This window comes from Mercenaria mercenaria, chromosome 7, assembly GCF_021730395.1.
Source record: "Mercenaria mercenaria strain notata chromosome 7, MADL_Memer_1, whole genome shotgun sequence".
Taxonomy (NCBI): domain Eukaryota; kingdom Metazoa; phylum Mollusca; class Bivalvia; order Venerida; family Veneridae; genus Mercenaria; species Mercenaria mercenaria.
Genome location: NC_069367.1, coordinates 60,320,601 through 60,339,559, shown reverse-complemented (window position 1 = coordinate 60,339,559; position 18,959 = coordinate 60,320,601). Strand labels below are relative to the sequence as shown.

At 35.9% G+C, this 18,959-nt stretch overlaps 1 protein-coding gene across 1 annotated transcript; it reads left to right on the top strand.

Annotated features, from left to right (window-relative positions):
- The first annotated feature begins 990 nt into the window (after positions 1–990).
- LOC128558299 (uncharacterized) lies at positions 991–17,869 on the top strand. Its single transcript, XM_053547222.1, has 4 exons — positions 991–1,192; positions 14,090–14,107; positions 16,888–17,100; positions 17,490–17,869. The coding sequence occupies exons 1-4, from the start codon at positions 991–993 to the stop codon at positions 17,867–17,869; spliced, it is 813 nt and encodes a 270-aa protein (XP_053403197.1).
- The last annotated feature ends 1,090 nt before the right edge of the window (positions 17,870–18,959 follow it).

Below are 18,959 nucleotides of genomic sequence, written 5' to 3'. Positions count from 1 at the left end.
TTTAAACATGTAACAACCTACACCAGACACAGGAACGTTATGTCTGAAAAGGGGATTACAGAGTCCAGGCAGTTCTTAGTGTGTAACCCAGACTCTCATCTTATAGGGAGCAAGGACATGGAATTGTTATCAAAAGCAGACAGTATGAACTGGTGACTGTTCAAGCAGGACAAGTTGCCACCAAAAGTAGACATACTGCAGGAGGCTGTGCGGGAGGCAGGGATTGGAATGACCAGTTGGGAGAGGAGTCGGAGGACCCTCTTGATCTGGCGACAGGCTCTTTGACAGTATGCAGTCAAAATCTGAGCAAGCCGCGGAGGACCTCAAGATAACAGTTGAGAATGACGTTAATATGGAAAAGGTGGAGGGGGTAGAGGAAGCTGGGACGGAGACCATCGAGACGTACATCGCAACACCAATGTTGGACGAACCTTTAGACCTAAGGGTGGTGAAAGAAAAGGTGGAATCTGGAGTTGAGGTCAAAGATACAGAGGATGAGCTACAGAGAGAAGTAGGGGAAAGTGTAAAAGAGATTGTAGTGAAAGGTGAGAAAGATGAAGATCAACAGCAAGTTCCAGAAGCAAAGGAAGAAGAGTCAGTGGGAGTACAGCAGTTAGATAAAAGAGGGCAGGAGGAGGTTCAGGTTAAAAAGGGCGGTAAAAGGAGGGCACAGAAAAAAAGTGATAGGAGAGACCGAGCGAGAAAAAGGGTACGTCACATCATTAAGAGGTATAAGTCGCCATCTCCTTCATCATCATCATCATCCTCTTCATCAGAGTCAGATACTGATTCCGATTATAATTCAAGAGAGAGAGAGAGCAACGCGAAAAGAGATTTACTGACATTCTTTGGGAGATGGTTAGAAAGACAGGGGAAATCTTTGGACAAAAAGTAATTGCTAATGCAGCATTGATAAATAAGTTACAAAGTACAGTAGATGAACTTAGAAAGGAGGTGAAAGAGTTAAGGGAGGAAAAAAAGGGGCATGATATGTCGAAAGGAAAAAGGAAGGAAGGAGTGGAGAACAGAGACAGTAAAAGGGAACAGCGCAAGAAAGAGTCGTCGCAGAGTAAGGATAAGGGGCATGAGAGAAGACAGGATAAGGGAAAGCAGGATAAAGAATATAAAGCTAGACAGAAGCAACCAAGATTACCGCATCCTAGGTCCCGACCTTTCGGGCGTGATGATTATGGTAAATTTGTTTGTTTGTTTGTTTTGGGTTTAACGCCGTTTTTCAACAGTATTTCAGTCATGTAACGGCGGGCAGTTAACCTAACCAGTGTTCCTGGATTCTGTACCAGTACAAACCTGTTCTCCGCAAGTAACTGCCAACTTCCCCACATGAATCAGAGGTGGAGGACTTATGATTTCAGACACAATGTCGTTCATCAAATAGTCACGGAGAACATACGCCCCGCCCGAGGATCGAACTCACGACCCCGCGATCCGTAGACCGACGCTCTACCTACTGAGCTAAGCGGGCGGGCGATTATGGTAAATTAGGTGGGAAGATAGGTATTGACCTTGAACTCCTGAAAATATAAACAAATGAGTGAATGAGTTGGGTTTTACGGAGAATCGACACAAAATGGTCATATATCGCCGAGAAGAAGTCATATTGCAAACGCCAACTGTAAAGCATAAACATTGATGTAAAAATGTAAAGCATACCCAAAAACATACATGAAAAAATGTAAAGAACGCTATGAGTAATGTAAAACATATCTAAAGACACCCAGGATAGCCTTTGATATCTGGCATGTTTGGTTCAGGAAGTGACCTTTTTTTTAAACACTGTGCAGAGTGGAGACAGTGCATTTTATATGTTTAAATTTACATGAACCACAACCTGAAATTAATTAAAACAGATAAACAGACCAATTTCAATAGTAAAAACATGTTGCTGTCACGCAACCTTATTGTGAATTTTAATATTGGGTATAATTATTATTGCCCTGTTTGGTTTACCGGTGACTCTGAAATTTTAATCAGGTGAATTCTATTTAACTGTTCAATGAACTCCAGTGCTTTACAGAGTTTTATTTACATATAGTAAAACTGCTGATTATGAAATTGTTCACTCCTGGAAGTAACACTAATTGAAATTATTAAAATTGCCATGTCAAATTTAAGTGGATGTTCAGAGACTAGCTTTATAAATTATGCATGAAAGATTGTTCCTTTTGAGACTACAACAAACTAGTAATTGATAACTTTGTTTTTGTATTTAAAGCTGGCACTAAGTGCTAAATATTTAAAGCTGGCACTAAGTGCTAAATACCTTAAAGCTGGTACTAACTGTTAAAAGTAAGTTTGATCACAGATGACTTTTAAATGTTTGCATTTGAATTTAATGTATACTTATGTATTTGATTTATGACTATACTAGAAATGTAGCAAGGCAGTTGGAACATTGCCTCGCTAAGGAGGGGGTAGTGTAGTGCGCCGGTAAACCATCCCTACTTTAGTTTTCACAATACATGTGTTCCGAAGTGTTTTACGTTACATATGCTATATTTTAGTGTCAGATATTAAGTAACTCATCGGTTTATGTATTTTCAATAAATTATTCACTTACTGACTACAAAATCCATATTTTAAGCCTGAATTATCCATTTTCATTGTTAAAACACTTCAGTTATTTGTGTCATCCGCCACTTTGTATGCTGTTTAGGCGTGACGTCATACACGTGAAGGGAGTTATAATTTACATCATCAAGTTTCTTAGATCTAGATCATTTTCCTAGTAAAACATAATTTTATGCATCGCCATATACACAATATAGTGGTTCATCATACTATATACTACACAGGTCGAAGCAGTTCTATATCAACATATATTAACAAGTTTGGTAGTGGGCCACAAAAAAACAACAGTTATTGTGTGTAATTTTCTAGACTCGAAAGAGCAGCAGTTTCAAAGAAAGTAATTTGGTAGTATGTTTCTTTGATTATTTTCAACCAAAACTGTCCACCCAAACCATGAGCGGTCTAAATTTCAATTGAATTTTGTTGGTATAAGTAAATGGTCAGGCCTCCGTCATCAACACTGCCATCTAAACATCTTGTCAGAATTACACCAATTTTTTATGTAGCATGCTAGTAGGATCACACATAACTTTATCAAACTTACTTCGCTTTGTGCATTTTTAAGGGCCGCGAGAGGTAAAATAAAAAGCACCTAAAAATGATATTTTCTCATAAACCACTCTATGGATTTCCATCAAACTTTGTCTGTACGATGTTCTCTCATCTGTTTTCAAAGATTTCGTTTGACCACTTTCCTCTAATTAACCGATTGATGGATCTTCGCCAAATTTTTTCCGTGGCGTCATTGTTTGTCCCATTCTGTTGGTTTTGGTAGAAACAGAGCTACAAAATTTTAATAGAAAACAAACTTTGAAAGACGTTACCTGATAAACCAGTTGCTGGATTATCACTAAGCTTTGTATGTAGCATTCTAGTATGCCCCCTATTAATTTTGTTGAAATAGTTTGACTTGGCCCCTTTTACAGGAAAGCATATTATTCACCAAGCTTGTCCATAGCATTCCTGCTCGGACCTTTATCGAGTGTGTTGAAATGGTTCTTGTTAATCTTGTCTTTTCTTCTCCCAAACATGACCTGAATATGATATTCGTTAATGTAGCCATTTTTTTCTTGATGTGCTGGCAAAACTTAATCGCATATAACATATAATTAACAATGATTTGTACAAACACACGTCCGCCAGTAAGCAGGTTATGTTGTATATTTACCTTAAGCAGAGAAAGTAAGGTATTCGAGTTTTCTGGAGCGCTCATAATCTTGTAAATGTAAACATCTGTCAATTTTCTGTAATTGGTTTGTTAATTATAAGGGTTGTTCTCCTGAATTAACATAAAAATATGAAGTATACGAGAACGAAAACTACTTAACCACCTTTGAAACAGTATTTAGATCAACCTCTTTAAACAGCGAATACGATACGGGGTATAAAGAATTTGTAATACGCCTGAACGTGCGGCGGTGATTGTTTGTGGTATTTGTCTAACTCAAGACGACTGCTTACTGTTACAAAAGTAAAATAAATAATAGAGATACAGTCGCAAAATTTAATACCAGGTCTGGATGACCCACTTGTATTTTTACCTATGGCTCAAACATAAAATCAGACTAAGGTTATATTACAGTTTGTCCTAAAGAGTTCTTTAAAATTCATCAAATCAGTATTTTAGGATTATATTGTCACAGTAAATAGTATAGTTGTTGAATCAGTTGATATGTATGTGGAAAGCCCGTCCTCAAAGTTATGCATTGCTGCTAAAAAAGAAAACAAAGTTTAAATAAACATTACCACTCTTGTGTTGACTGATCTCAAACTGAAAGTATAGCCAGCTCGTGCATCTTGTAAATGCACGGCTACTAAACAGTAGCGCCACCACCAAGTTGTGTAGATTAGGAAAAGAGCTATCGACATTTCCGTGGTGCAGCTATCGCCCGTTTCTATTTGTAAACACGTAAGTAAAATTTATATTTTATCTTATATTCTTATTGATAAAACTTTTTTCGAAAATCGGAGAATGTAGTTCCGTGTAACAACACTTTTACTACAGGTTGGCTGTTATTTCATTAAAATATGCAAATTGCGGTGCCAGGAGCTTTTCTCCCGAATCTGACAGTGGCATATTTTCATATCGGCCAGTATTCGAACACCATTCCGATGAATAGACACACTATAAGAACATACCTGCGCATGCAAATGTTGTAGAAATAAATTACACGTATTCCCATACATCAAAGAATTAAGAAAAACACAGTAAAAAGTTAAAACACGACTATTTTCGAAAGTGGTGGCGCTATCACTCAAGTGGTGGCGCTATACTGTAGTGGTGGCGCTGTTGTATATGATTAATGGCTAATATATTCAATTTTGATATATGAAAATGTCTGTCTGCAAGCCACGGAAATTTCTACAATAATCGATGTTATCAACCTATCCCACACTATACTAAAATTACGTTACTCAACAAAATACATGTAGTAACCTCTACATGATTGTAAAATAATCTACATATATATGGATTCAGATTGTACATCAAAGCTCTATTGATTAATCATATTTAATCGATTGGAATTGAAAATGTACTGTTTTCACTTTTCAGAAAGAATTGTGAATGTAAGGTCTTTTGTTTACAATGACATGCAAACGACGTATAAAAACAAAGGGAAGTAACATTCAGAATATTAATATAAAAATAAATTCTACCCTATCTTCAAATGATTGCCTTGACACAAATCTTCGTTTGAAAAAAAGGTATTGCTACTATTATTCTTGACCCGAATTTAAAGTACACTTACGTTTGTATTTAAGTACAATATTTAAAGGTTAGAAATAATTCTACATTAACATTTTAAACAAAGGAAAATATTTACTTTGACAACAAGAGTCCCACAGGTTTGTATTTTTTTCTAGGGTAGAGAATGTTTCATAAAGGTAAATAAACTATGATCGTGTTTTTCTTTCTTTAATTACATAATTCCTTGCAGGAAAATTATCAATTAGAGAATATTGTGTTTGTTTTGTTCCGGACGCGTCAGCAGTTCGTATTATCAGTAGGGGAAACTTCCTGATCGGGAAATTATTTATGGGTTTTTCCCTACTTCCCTAACAGGAAACTTGTTGCTTATTATAGTAACATGCTTCCCATTCGGGAAGTAAAACCACTATATTTTATGTAGGTTCATTAAAAATGCCCGGTGCATAAGACTATACATGAGATCTAAAAATTGAATATGCCATATTGAAATTAAAAGACATATCTAGATTTCTACCGTTCAGAATTTTCTTAAATGTCTTAGTATTTTTTTAATTTCACATTGAATCTGCCCTTTTTCTGAATGAACTGCAAAAAAGCAGAGTTTCCCGATTTGGAAACCTAACTTCCAAATCAGGAAATTCTTCTTATTTGCGTGGCACATCTTTTTATCATACTAAATGGAATATCAAGCCAGACGAAGTCATAAGAACCAGAGGAAACATTTCAAAGGAAGATCTGAAAAACTTGATAAACTACATAAATATGAAAATCACAAACTAGTGTCATATTGCAAAGGCTGTGTCACCTACATTGAAAACTTTAAAACTATTATACAGAATGCAAAGAAAGTAGATCAAGCAACGCAGACCGATACTATTAAACATATTTCTATAGGTACAATTTTTACCTTATTTGATGCCAAATCTTTTTTTTCAGTAATAAATTCACAGTATCTAGTTTGATACAAAGTGATATTGAGAAATACCAAAAGCAGGACAATTTTTGATGCTAGATGTTTTTCAATGTAAAATTCTGATTTTGTTCATGAGGGATACATAATGCTTTTCCAGATTGTTTGTATTCTTCACATGAATATTTTACAAAAAAATCAATTGTCAAGGTGATACCAAATGTATTTTTCAAATTGAAAATTTTTGGACAAACTTAAGAAATTCGAAACAGTAGCTTTAGTAGTATACTGTCATATGCTAGAACCAGAAATATTATTAATTTATTTCTGTTCTTTAGGTAACTTATTATACATGATATATATATAAACAGTATTACAAAACATAACGATAAAATATGAAAGGGGTTTACTTATAATGACATAGAAATAAAGCAGTGACAAGTCCCTATAAGCTCATGATTTGGTTTCAGAGTATATGTTTTGGAATACTAGTTTATGCTTTGATAGGAACAGAGATATTTGACTTTTAAAAAACTTTAATCAAGGGTGACGCTATCGCCAGCTCTACTTTTTTCTTTTAAAAACCGAGCTAAAAGTTAGAACCAATACTGACAGACAATTAACCTTGTGCTGCTTGATATTGTAAAACATTAAACATAAAGGAAACTGGATATTGTAAAACATTAATCATAAAGAAAATTGGGGCCATAAGATGCATCTACCTGAAACTGTAAATCTGTTCAAATGCAGCACATGCTCTTACAGTATTTTGTGTTTTATATTCACTGTGTCAGATGTGATACCTTCAAGAAAAGATGTAACTACTTTGTTTCTTTCACTTTTATATTTATCAAAATTCAAGTTAATTAAGGATTCTATGTCTCTATTAATAGCTGATACAGATTACAATCTCTTAATATGTCTTCCTTTTCTGCACACCCAAATGCAAAGGCGACAAATGCTCTTTCAGACTGTTTTAAACCTAAAAAGAGAAGTAAACAAAAATATGACTTCAGTCTTAAAAAATGTTATTTACTATCAAAGTCTACACCAATCCACGTAACTCTGATTTGACTTATGATGTAATTATTCTCCTTTTTAACTTAGATTTTTTGTTAAAGTTTTTGATAAAGTCAAATATCTCTGCAACTATCAAAGTTTTTGACTTAAAACTTACAATAGGTATTTACTGTCAAAGTCTACACCAGAAAACAATGCTCATAACTTGATATTTACCAGAGTTAGGCCCCTTTTTAACTTTGATTTTGTAGTGTAGAAATGTTTGATAAAGTCAAATATCTCTATTACTATCAAAGATTAAAATAGTTTTTTACTATTTAAGTCTACACCAGGAGAAACAATCCCCATAACACTGATTTGAATTTTGACAAGAGTTATGCCACTTTTTAACTTAGACTCTTTTTTTTTGGAAAAAGTTTTTGATGAAGTCAAATATCTCTGTTACTATCAAAGATTTTGACTTGAAAATTAAAACAGTTATTTACTATCAAAGTCGTCACTAGAAGAAACAATCCTCATAACTCTGATTTGAATTTTACTGTTAAAATTTGTACTTGTAAAGCTCTAATTCAGAGTCAAGCACTGATAAAAGTTGAGCATTATATAGTACATTTTTAACACATACAAGAGATCTTAAAAAGATATAGTTGGGATTTTCTAAGACTACAAAAATGGCCGTATTCTGACAAAATGCTGATTAGAGTTATGGTTCTTGAACTATATAGTCCCGAATGATCGATGATAAACAAGTGTGCAAAGTTTCAAAACTGTAGCTCTTACAGTTTTTGACCTAAACAAAAAATTTAACCAAGAAACCAAAATTTTCCAAGTACAGTAAAGGGCAATTATTTAATCAAAATGCATATCAGAGTTGTGGTTCTAGGCATACATAGTCCCCTAATGTGCAAAGTTTTTAAGCTGTTACCCTTACAATGTTTGAGAAAAAGTGCACCTAAACAAAATATTTAACAAACGCAGACACATACGCCAACGATCAAGTGACGACAATACCTCATAGATGTTTTTTTTTGTTTTAAAAATCAGACGACCTAAAAGGAGAAAGAAATACATTTACGTCAGAAATTATGCTGGAGTCACACAAGACAAAATCTTGGAATGTGTCTAAAGTAAATATTCAAATAACTGACCCACTGCCTTTGAACCCAAACTCATATGAGTCTGTTAAAATCCTGGGGCACCAAACACATCAAATTACAAGATCACAACTCCCTGAAAACTTGAAATTTGAAATAATTGCTTTTTATAACAAAATAAAAGAATAAATTTTCTGAATGCCTTCAGTTTCCCGATTGTGAAGTAACTAAAAGGCTAGGTTTCCCGATCGGGAAGTCAGGTTTCCAATTCGGGAAGCTCTGATTTTAAGCAATTTCTGAAGAAAATGGTCAATTTCACTGTCAAATAAAAAATTCAATAAGACATTTAAAAAAATTTTGAACGGTAGAAATTTAGATATATCATTCAAGTTTAATGTGGCATATTCAATTTGCAGATCTTGTGTATATTCTTATGCACCGGCTATTTTGAATGAAATGGGTCTTAAACGCTCGATATTGCTTCCCGAACGGGAAGCATGTTACTATAAAAAGTAACAAGTTTCCCGTTCAGGAAGTAGGGAAAAACCCATAAATGATTTCCCGAACGGGAAGTTTCCCCTACTGATTATTGAATGCCAAAACAGCGCCACCACTACTGTATAGCGCCATCACTAGAGTTATAGCGCCACCACTTTCAAAAATCCTGGTATATTTCTTCTGTTATTCATGGTGTGTGCGTATATAATTATTTATCATTTCTGCACCATTTGCATGCGTGCGCAGGTATGTTCTTACAGTGTGTCTATTCATCGGAATGGTGTTCGAATACTGGCCGATATGAAAATGTGCCACTGTCAGATTCGAGAGAAAAGCTCCTGACACCACAATTTGCATAATATTTTATTGAAATAACAGCCAACCTGTAGTAAAAGTGTTGTTACACGGAACTACATTCTCCGATTTTCGAAAAAAAGTTCTATCAATAAAAATATAAGATAAAATATAAATTTTACTCACGTGTTTACAAGTACAAACGGGCGATAGCTGCACCACGGAAATGTCGATAGCTCTTTTCCTTATCACCACAATTTGGTGGTGGCGCTAGCATTTAGTAGCCGTGAAATGCGACCGGAACAGAAATGACACTGCATGTAAAACAAAAACGGATGTTATAAGTGTATTCGCCGTGTCTGTACCATGTAGGCCACCTAAACCAATTAATGTATCGCTTAAGCTGTGTGTTTGTGCCATGAGCCTTCAGTTACACAGCCAAAGGTACAACTGAATCTTTGAGTACGACTATAAATTTCTTTAAAACATTTGCACAATCCTTCATTTGCGTAAAGGACATACTTCGAACGATCTTTTTGCAGAAAATGGCAGAAACACAATGCGGATTTCTTGTAAATGCTAATTTAACTGAAATATTTATCGAAACTATAACCGATGCTTTGCTCAGTCAATAGCATGACATAATGCCTTTCAAGACATGAATAACATTTTATTATAAAATGTAGCTAGTATTAAGATGTTTACCGAATGTCATTTTGTAACCACTACAATAGTGACTACAATATCTCATCTTTACACTTTTGGTGAAAGGAAGGTAAATTGGTACAGCATTAATCAGATTTCGTAAACTGCCTTGAAAAAGGATATGAATGATTAAGTCACCTATTCACCTCTTTATGTGATAAACTAAAATCATAGAACTGCTTCAGCATTATTTATGATTGATAGAGACATAAATACACGAACGTCTTCTGCTATGCACCCATGTTTAAGTATTGATAGTAACATTAAGAGTAAGATTGTCTTCTGAAGAAAAATTGCGCGTTAGATTTTTACAAATTTAATAAATAAAGTATAAACGTTGTACCTTCCGCAATTTTTCAAAGATCACCTTTTTTGATTAAGTAACGATTTTTTAACCTTGATTATACTTTGATAGTGAGTATTCTCCAAGTTCTCCAAGAAAGTAAAGCGTTCTTGGAACATGTTGTCATTTGAAAGGAAACTGATGGAAATGATTTTCTTCATAAATCTCGTAAACTGGTTTTGATTTACAACCACCCATAACTGAGTATTACCCACAGTACATTTTATTCTCTTTTGTTAAACCGTGCAGGCTGATTTTGGTCTGCATTGTTCACAAGAGCAAAAACACTTAACACCAGCAGGCTAAAACGGTAGAACAGTGGTAAATCTATAAAATATACTACTGCTTCTTATTTCTCAACTTATATTATCACCACAATTATAGAGTAATCTTTGCTTGCATATACATGTTCAAAAGAGATTTACAAAAGACATTCTAAGAAAAACGCACAAATACAAATCTGAACTTAGGAACACTGATCAGACAAGACATACGGCGTTACATGCCTAACAAAGACAAGATAAATTATTCAGTTTCGAAAAGTTGTAAAATTGATAAGGTATTGAACATATATCTACATCTTACAAAATATTTAGTTGTTGTATGATTACATGTATAGCAGTTGGAGTTTATTTAAAATCTCACTGCTGGCATCAGCAAACTGTGGTAAGTTCAAGACAAGATTACCACATACATGTCAACGTGGACAAATAAAATTGATTCAACAGAGAACAACGGAAAAAACTCATTAAGTGGTCAGTAAATGCATGGCAACTCTACTAAATGAAGTATAAATCGTCAGTGTATGCATCAGTTTTTTTTATTAAGGTAGTTCTGCACGTTTGGATCGAAATTATTTCTACAATGTAGAATTTGATTAAACACTGATTTTTCAAAACTTCAGAATATACCTAGAAAATTAAGCAAATAAAAAAGATAGGGTCTTGTGCTTGATTTTTTGCTAGACTGATTTGAAAAATAGGGACCTCACGCAATATTTCATAATGGGAGTCTATGGGAAAATCATAACTTTCATAACATTTTCGCGAATAGAAATTTTTCTACAATGTAGATTTTGATGAAACTGCTCACAGTTGTAAATAAAGACATGGCCTATAATTTGATGAAATAAAATATATTGGTCCATGTGCTTATTTTTGAGATATTTGATCATGATTAAAGTAAACCGGACATTTCACGCTAATTTTAAGACGTTATTTTGACTCATTTAACGAGTGATATGTTTTAATATCATATTTTGACTTTACAATATAGCAACAGTGTCACTGTAATAAATTTACTCACAGGTTGCAATTAATTCATAAAATGATTTTCTGTTCCGTACGCCGAATCCAGTCTTTATTCTACGTTTTCCGGAAAAATGGCGTTACGCCATCACTTCCGGTTTATCAAACGTGCAGAACTACCTTAAGCTGTATGGAATTGCCATATTTCTGTTCAATTACTACATATACATATACACACCCCACTGTATGGCTAGGCTTTACAGTGATATTAGCATAAAACGTGTAGTTTTACATTCCATGTCCATATATTTCAAAATGCGAATACGTTATCTATAACAGAAGGTGAATATTTCTGTTTGTGAGCGAATATTTATCGAAATATATGCACCACAATAATGAGCTTTTACGAAGGCTGTTCAAAAGTAACGTAGATTTTTGCTGTCAAAATACGCAATATTTGTGTATTTAGTCATATAATTTTTGTAACATTTATGCTGAAGGTACGGAAGAGCATTAGTGCAAGGTGCGATTTATTTATTAACTCGAAATTTCGAGTTACTATCTCGAAATTTCCACTTACGTAACTCTAAATTTCGACTTAATAACTCAAAATTTCGGGTTAGAACGGACGGACCGACCGACAAGCTCTATCCTATATACCCCAAAACATCGTGTGAGGCTAAAATGATTTCACAGTATGATCTAGCCTATTTGTGAACTTGGCCTTTAGTTTATACTAACTTATTTTAGCTCGATTGTGATGAAAGCTTTCAGCTTATTTGAATCACTCTCTAGTCAGTTTCCTGGAAAAACCAGTACTCGTGTCATGAGAAGTCATGGTCGTGACCCCATTGGGGCTCGTGGGCTCGAACCAACGACCAACGGGTTGAGCAGGCCGCCACGTAAACCACTAGACCACGTAAACCGCTAGACCACCGCACCCCTTAAACTGGGTTTTGACCTCATGACAGCGGAAGTCATCTGCTGAGCACAAAATATCAAACAATTTATCTTTGTTTTTTTTTCGTTGCGTTGAACATCACACACACATTTATAGGTCAGTGGTGACTGTCCAGTTTTTCATGGTTGAGAAAGACCCCAGGTGCCCTTCGTGCATGATTTCAGACACATGGGTAGAACTGCTGACCTTCCTCAAGCCAACAGGATGCTTCCTCACAAAAAAGAATTCTACACCCAGAATAACATTTCAAGTCAACAGCAGTGAGGTGTATCTGAAGCCAGCAACCTGAACAAATGGGTCAAGGATTTTATTTACAGATTCACTTCTGCAAGTCCAAGAAACCTCAAATAACTGACAAAAGAATCACTTTAAACCGAAAGGCCATTGTACGAGTTAGTCGAAATTCCGAATAAGTTAGTCGAATTTCGAGTTACGTAAGTCGAAATTTTGAGATAGTAACTCGAAATTTCGAGTAAGTATCTAGAAATTTTGAGTTAAAATACGGGCGTGCGTGTGTTAAAGTTTGTAGTATGTCTGTCTATGCGTACGCGCGCATATGTCTTCCTGTGTGTCATACTTCAGCTCTGGAATAACTTGCTGTAAAATTAATATATTATCTAACATATATCCATAACTATATCCAAAACAGCTATAAGCTTTTGAAATGTTTCAGTTAAGCGCAGTATGTTAAAATAATGCAGAAATAACCAATCAAAAATGTTTCTTTACAGTACACAATATCATCATATGGACAGACGGGGCTTGGCAAAGAAGAGGAAATAGACTCATTAGAAATAGTTTGTCAGGTATACGGTAGTTTACTTTGATCATTACATGTTTGGTTTATACCTAAAATAACGTTTGTATTTCGGAAAAAAATGTTGAAACTCCTCACAGAGAAGATATCATGATGTGCATGAGCTTTACTCAGTAGTTCACCGCACCGCTCCACTCCCACCACAACGAAGTTGTCGGACCTGCAGTTCAGGTGTTAGACTGACGGTCTTGACGTGTCTTGGCCCAAATCTTGCGAAGCTTTGTTGATTTAGGGTCCCTCGTAGCAAACGATTATGTTACAAACTACAATAACAATTGACTTGTACATGTCTTGAAGTAACGATCTGAAACTTGGTCAGCCTGATTGCCAACAAGTGTAGAAGTGTGTTACTTATTCTTCTTGTGGCAATTTTTTATGTGCATCCACGCGCACTACCGCATTTCTTACAGTAATGGATTGAATTATTGTGAAACATAGACATCATGTGGAGGTGTGTAACCGATTTTCATGTGACACATTTTTGATGCGCATCTCATACGCGCATCCACATTTCTTCGAAAAATAAATTTAAAATGAGCTTTTCTCGCCGGCAAGGATAGAAGTGTATTATAGATATGAAACGAAGGCTATAGTTGTTTAAGCATTTATTTGAGCCGCACCAGGAGAAAACCAACACAGTGGCTTTGCGACAAGCATGGATCCAGAGCAGCCTACGCATCCGCGCCGTCTGGACAGGATCCGTGCAGTTATCTTTCAAAGCCTATTGCAAAAAGAGAAACTGTTAGCAAAGACTAGTCTGTGCGAATGCGCAGGCTGGTCTGGATGCATGCTGGTCGCAAATCCACTATGTTGGTTTTCTCATGGCGCGGCTCATTTGGCGTCCGGTTTCATATTTGCTTTCAATTATATTAGAAATATTGAAGTTTTCTTTGTTTTTCAGGACATGTCACAGTAATCGGTAAGTATTCGAAACAAGAGGGTCATGATGACCCTGGATCGCTCACCTGAGTAATATGAGCTACATGTTTCAAATGTCAATCTGACGATTTTTAGAAATTGTTTGGAAGATTTTCCTATGTACAATCAAGTTACCCCTGGGGCGTGCCAATTTTACCCAGGGGGTCATGATTTGAACAAAGTTTGTAGAAGTCTACTAGGCAATGTTACATATGAAATATCTAAGATCTAGGCCTACTGGTTTATTTTTAGCAAATTTATGAAGATTTCCCTATGTACAATCAAGTAACCCCTGGGCCTGGGTCAATTTGACTCGGGGGGGGGGGGGGTGTCAAGATTTGAAATAAATTTTGTAGAGGTCCACTAGGCAATGCTACATGTCAAATATCTAAGCTCTAGGCCTTCTGGTTTATTTGTAGAAAATTTTGAAGATTTTTCTATGTGCAATCAAGTAACCCTACGGGGCGGGGTCAATTTGACCCCGGGGGTCATGATTTGAACAAATTTTGTAGAAGTCTACTAGGCAATGCTACGTGCCAAATATCTAAGATCTTGGCCTTCTGGTTTATTTTTAGAAAATCCTATGTAAAATCAAGTGACCCTTGGGGCGGGGTCAGTTTTGGCCCCGGGGACATGATTTGAACAAATTTTATAGAGGTCCACTAGGCAATGCTACATGTCAAATATCTAAGCTCTAGACCTTCTGGTTTATTTTTTAGAAATTTTTGAAGATTTTCCTATGTAAAATCAAGTGACCCCTGGGGCGGGGTCAATTTTGACCCCGGGGGTCATGGTTTGAACAAATTTTGTAGAGTTTCACTAGGCAATGCTACATGTCAAATATCTAAGCTCTAGGCCTTCTGGTTTATTCTTTAGAAATTTTTGAAGATTTACCGATGTAAAATCAAGTGACCCCTGGGGCGGGGTCAATTTTGACCCCGGGGTCATGATTTGAACAATTTTAGTAGAGGTCGACTAGGCAATGCTACATGTCAAATATCTAAGCTCTAGGTTTCTGGTATTTGAGAAGAAGAGTTTTTAAGATTTTCCTATGTAAAATAAAGTGACCCCTGGGGCGGGGTCAATTTTGATCCCGGGGTCATGATTTGAACAAATTTGGTAGAGGTCTACTAGGCAATGCTTCACATCAAATATCTAAGCTCTAGGGCTCTGGTTTTTGAGAAGATTTTTAAAGTTTTTCCTTTCGGTTGCCATGGCAATCAGAGTTCTGCATGGAATTCAATTCTTTGAATAATTTTTGTAGAGCTTCACCCAAGGAACAGTCCTGTGAAGTTTGGATGAAATTGGCCTAGCGGTTTATGAGGAGATGTCGTTTAAAGTAAAAGTTTACGGACGGACGCCGGACGGTGAGTGATCAGAATAGCTCACCCTGAGCCTTTGGCTCTGGTGAGCTAAAATGTGTTAGTTACAGTGATGCCAAAAAGAGATGTAGAGATTGTGATAATGCGAGAAAAACGGGGAAAATATCACGTGTACATAACAGTACAAACAAGAGCTGTCTCCATATGATGACACATGCCCCCGATGGCACTTTGAATGAATAGTTATAACCGATGTTAGAGTTTAGGACCTTTGACCTACGGACCTGGGTCTTGCGCGCGACACGTCGTCTTACTGTGCCACACATTCATGCGTAGTTATTTTAAAATCCATGCATGAATGACAACGATATGGACCGGACACGCCCATCAATGCACTATCATGAAATATAACCTTTAACGTCTAAGTGTGACCTTGACCTTTGAGCTAAAGACCTAGGTCTTGCGCGCGACACGTCGACTTACTGTGGAACACATTCATCCCCAATAATTTCAAAATCTATGCATGAATGACAAAGATATGGACCGGACACGCCCATCAATGCACTATCATGAAATATGACCTTTAACGTCTAAGTGTGACCTTGACCTTTGAGCTACGGTGACCTTGACCTTTGAGCTACGGACCTGGGTCTTGTGCGCGACATGTCGTCTTACTGTGGTACACATTCATGCCAAGTTATTTGAAAATCCATCCATGGATGACAAAGATATGGACCGGGCACGCCTATCAATGCACTATCATGAAAAATGACTTAACGACTAAGTGTGACCTTGACCTTTGAGCTACGGACCTGGGTCTTGCGCGCGACGCGTCGTCTTACTGTGATACACATTCATGTCGAGTTATTTGAAAATCCATCAATGGATGACAAAGATATGGACCGGACACGAAAATTGCGGACAGACTGACAGACCGACAGACGGTTTGAAAACTATATGCCTCCCTTCGGGGGCATAAAAAATTGGTCAGGGTCATCCAAAGGTATGGAACCATTCCTTACGATAAAATGTTTAAGACATTTGCAAGACAAAGGACTGCATGTTAAAAAGCTTGTAATGGATGATGACACTACTGCATATGTGAGAGCTAAGAGAATTCTAGGTAATCATATAGAGAAAGCTAGTGACAAAAATCACGTCATGAGAAACATACAAATATAACTCTACAAATTAAAGGACATTCACCATAATGTCAAACAAAGTTGTGAGTCACTTTAAAAAATGTCTGACTTACGCAATATCTCAAAATCAGTCAAACGGAGAAAGTTTAGTTAAAAGTATAAGTGCAATAGTGCCCCACACTTTCGGTGATCACACACATTGTCCAGAAACATGGTGCTGTCAGTCAGAAAAAGGTAAATACACCACAAAGAGATTTGGAAAACTTGATGAAAAAAGAAATAGAATAGCTTCACAAAATGAAACAATTAATTTCAAGCAAAGACAAACAGAGCTCAAGAAAATGAGAAATATAGTGACATGTTTGAACAAGAAGTACAAGAACGGAAAACATACGAGTCCAACATAGATATGAGAGAAGAAAATAGCGACACTGAAGAATTGCCCAGTCCCTTTACATCGCCTAAAGAACAAATCCCTGTTTCACCCGACACAGATGTAATTTTATTTGATTTAGAAACTTCAGGACTTTGTAATTTTTTGCGATAATTACATATCAATCACATATGCTGAAAAAAAATATAATATTTTCATTTTTGTTAACTTTTACTCAAGGTTCAGCAAACGTTTAGTCAGACCCTCACGACTACAGTACACTAAACAGAAATAACCTAAGAAATGTACCCAGAACAGTGGTAACGTAGCTAATTCAATGAAATTTTGAAGCTGAACAGGGCTGAACTGGTGAAGACCCATAGATTGAATCTCTTTTCATAGATTTTAATGACAGTTTAGATCTATGTTTAGAATTTCTAATATCATATATGTTTGCCAGCAGATGATAATGTAACCAATGGAGTAAAATTATAAGTACATTTTGTATTTTATATGTTATCAAAGCTTAACTGACTTTCCTTTCAGACAGCGAGTGTGATATAACCCAAATTGCCGCAAAACACCATGGTACTGAAGACTGTTTCTCGACATTTGTAAGGCTGGCCCGTGGGTATATATCCAGAGGAATTACCAACATTACGGGAATAGAAATACACAAACAAAATATGTATTTCAACTTGGAAAAAGTACCATCTCTTAGTACTTCAGAAGCGCTGTCTGTGTTTTATGAATGGCTTAGTAAATACAACAGTGTTTTACTCGTTGCTCACAATGCACCCTTTGATTCTTGTGTATTAGTAAATACATCTATGAAATACGGTATGTCGGATAAGCTTTTTAACATTGTCGGGTTTGTGGACACTCTAAAGTTATCTAAAATAGCATATCCAGGTAGACGTAAATGAGAATACAGTCAGGCTGCATTGGTCAAAGATCTGCTACCATCAAACATCAAACATGGCACACAATGCTGTCGAAGATGTCAATGCCCTGAGTGATCTATATGTTTTACTCTCAGAAAAATCGAATTATGTTAGTAATGTTGTAAGTGTTGATCACGTTATTTTTAACATAGAAAGATTAAAAAACGAAAGGAGGAACATCGGTACATTCAACACGTTAATTCAGCATAAAGTTCTCAGTAAAAGGCAGGCATTAGTTTTGTCAGGAAAGGGTTACAGCTCCGATCATTTAGAGGTAGCATACCATCGTTCTGGAAAAGAAGGTATTGAGATTATTCTAAAAAAAGCATGCGGCGCGGGTCGCGGCAACTTGTTATGCTTTGAGCGATTATTTCTCCGTGAAGAGTTCACAAAAGGCAACGTAGCTAGTCAAATAGTATATCTTTTAAGTCAGTAGAAAACTAAGGTTTCGAGATTAGCGAATCAAAACATACAGTATTAAATTGTTGGGTGTTCTATGTTTCTGTCTCGAAAATTATCAGAATTTTAACGTTTATACCGTTTGTTTATAATCATGACATAATTGTATTCAATTTAACTTTTTACTGTAACCGACACGTTTAGTGTTAGCTTGCTTTTGTTTTAACCCCTACTCTGCTAAATTTCTTTAATGAACTTATCAATCTTTCAATTTGAACAGTACCATTAAGTGTTAAAAGGGGTGCTTACCAAAAAAGATGTTGACTGAATTTTGAAGTGTAGATCATGATCAGACAGATGTGCAGGCTGATCATGATCTACACTGGCCGCAAAGGCAGAACCAGTCGTGTTCAGCATGATAAGGGTTAAAAGGAAATGGTTATTATTCCGTCAGTCCATTTATCCATATGTTCGTCTGTCCATCCATCTGTAATTCAAAGACGACCCTGTGTTTAACATTATTTACTTGAAGTATGGTAGGTAAATGGATGTTTTAATTTTGAGTTTAAGGATTAAATGTTTGAAATGTACATGTCTAAATGATTATGCATTATGTATATGTAGTTATGAATATCGATGGTATTATTTATATGTGGATTCTATAATTATTATA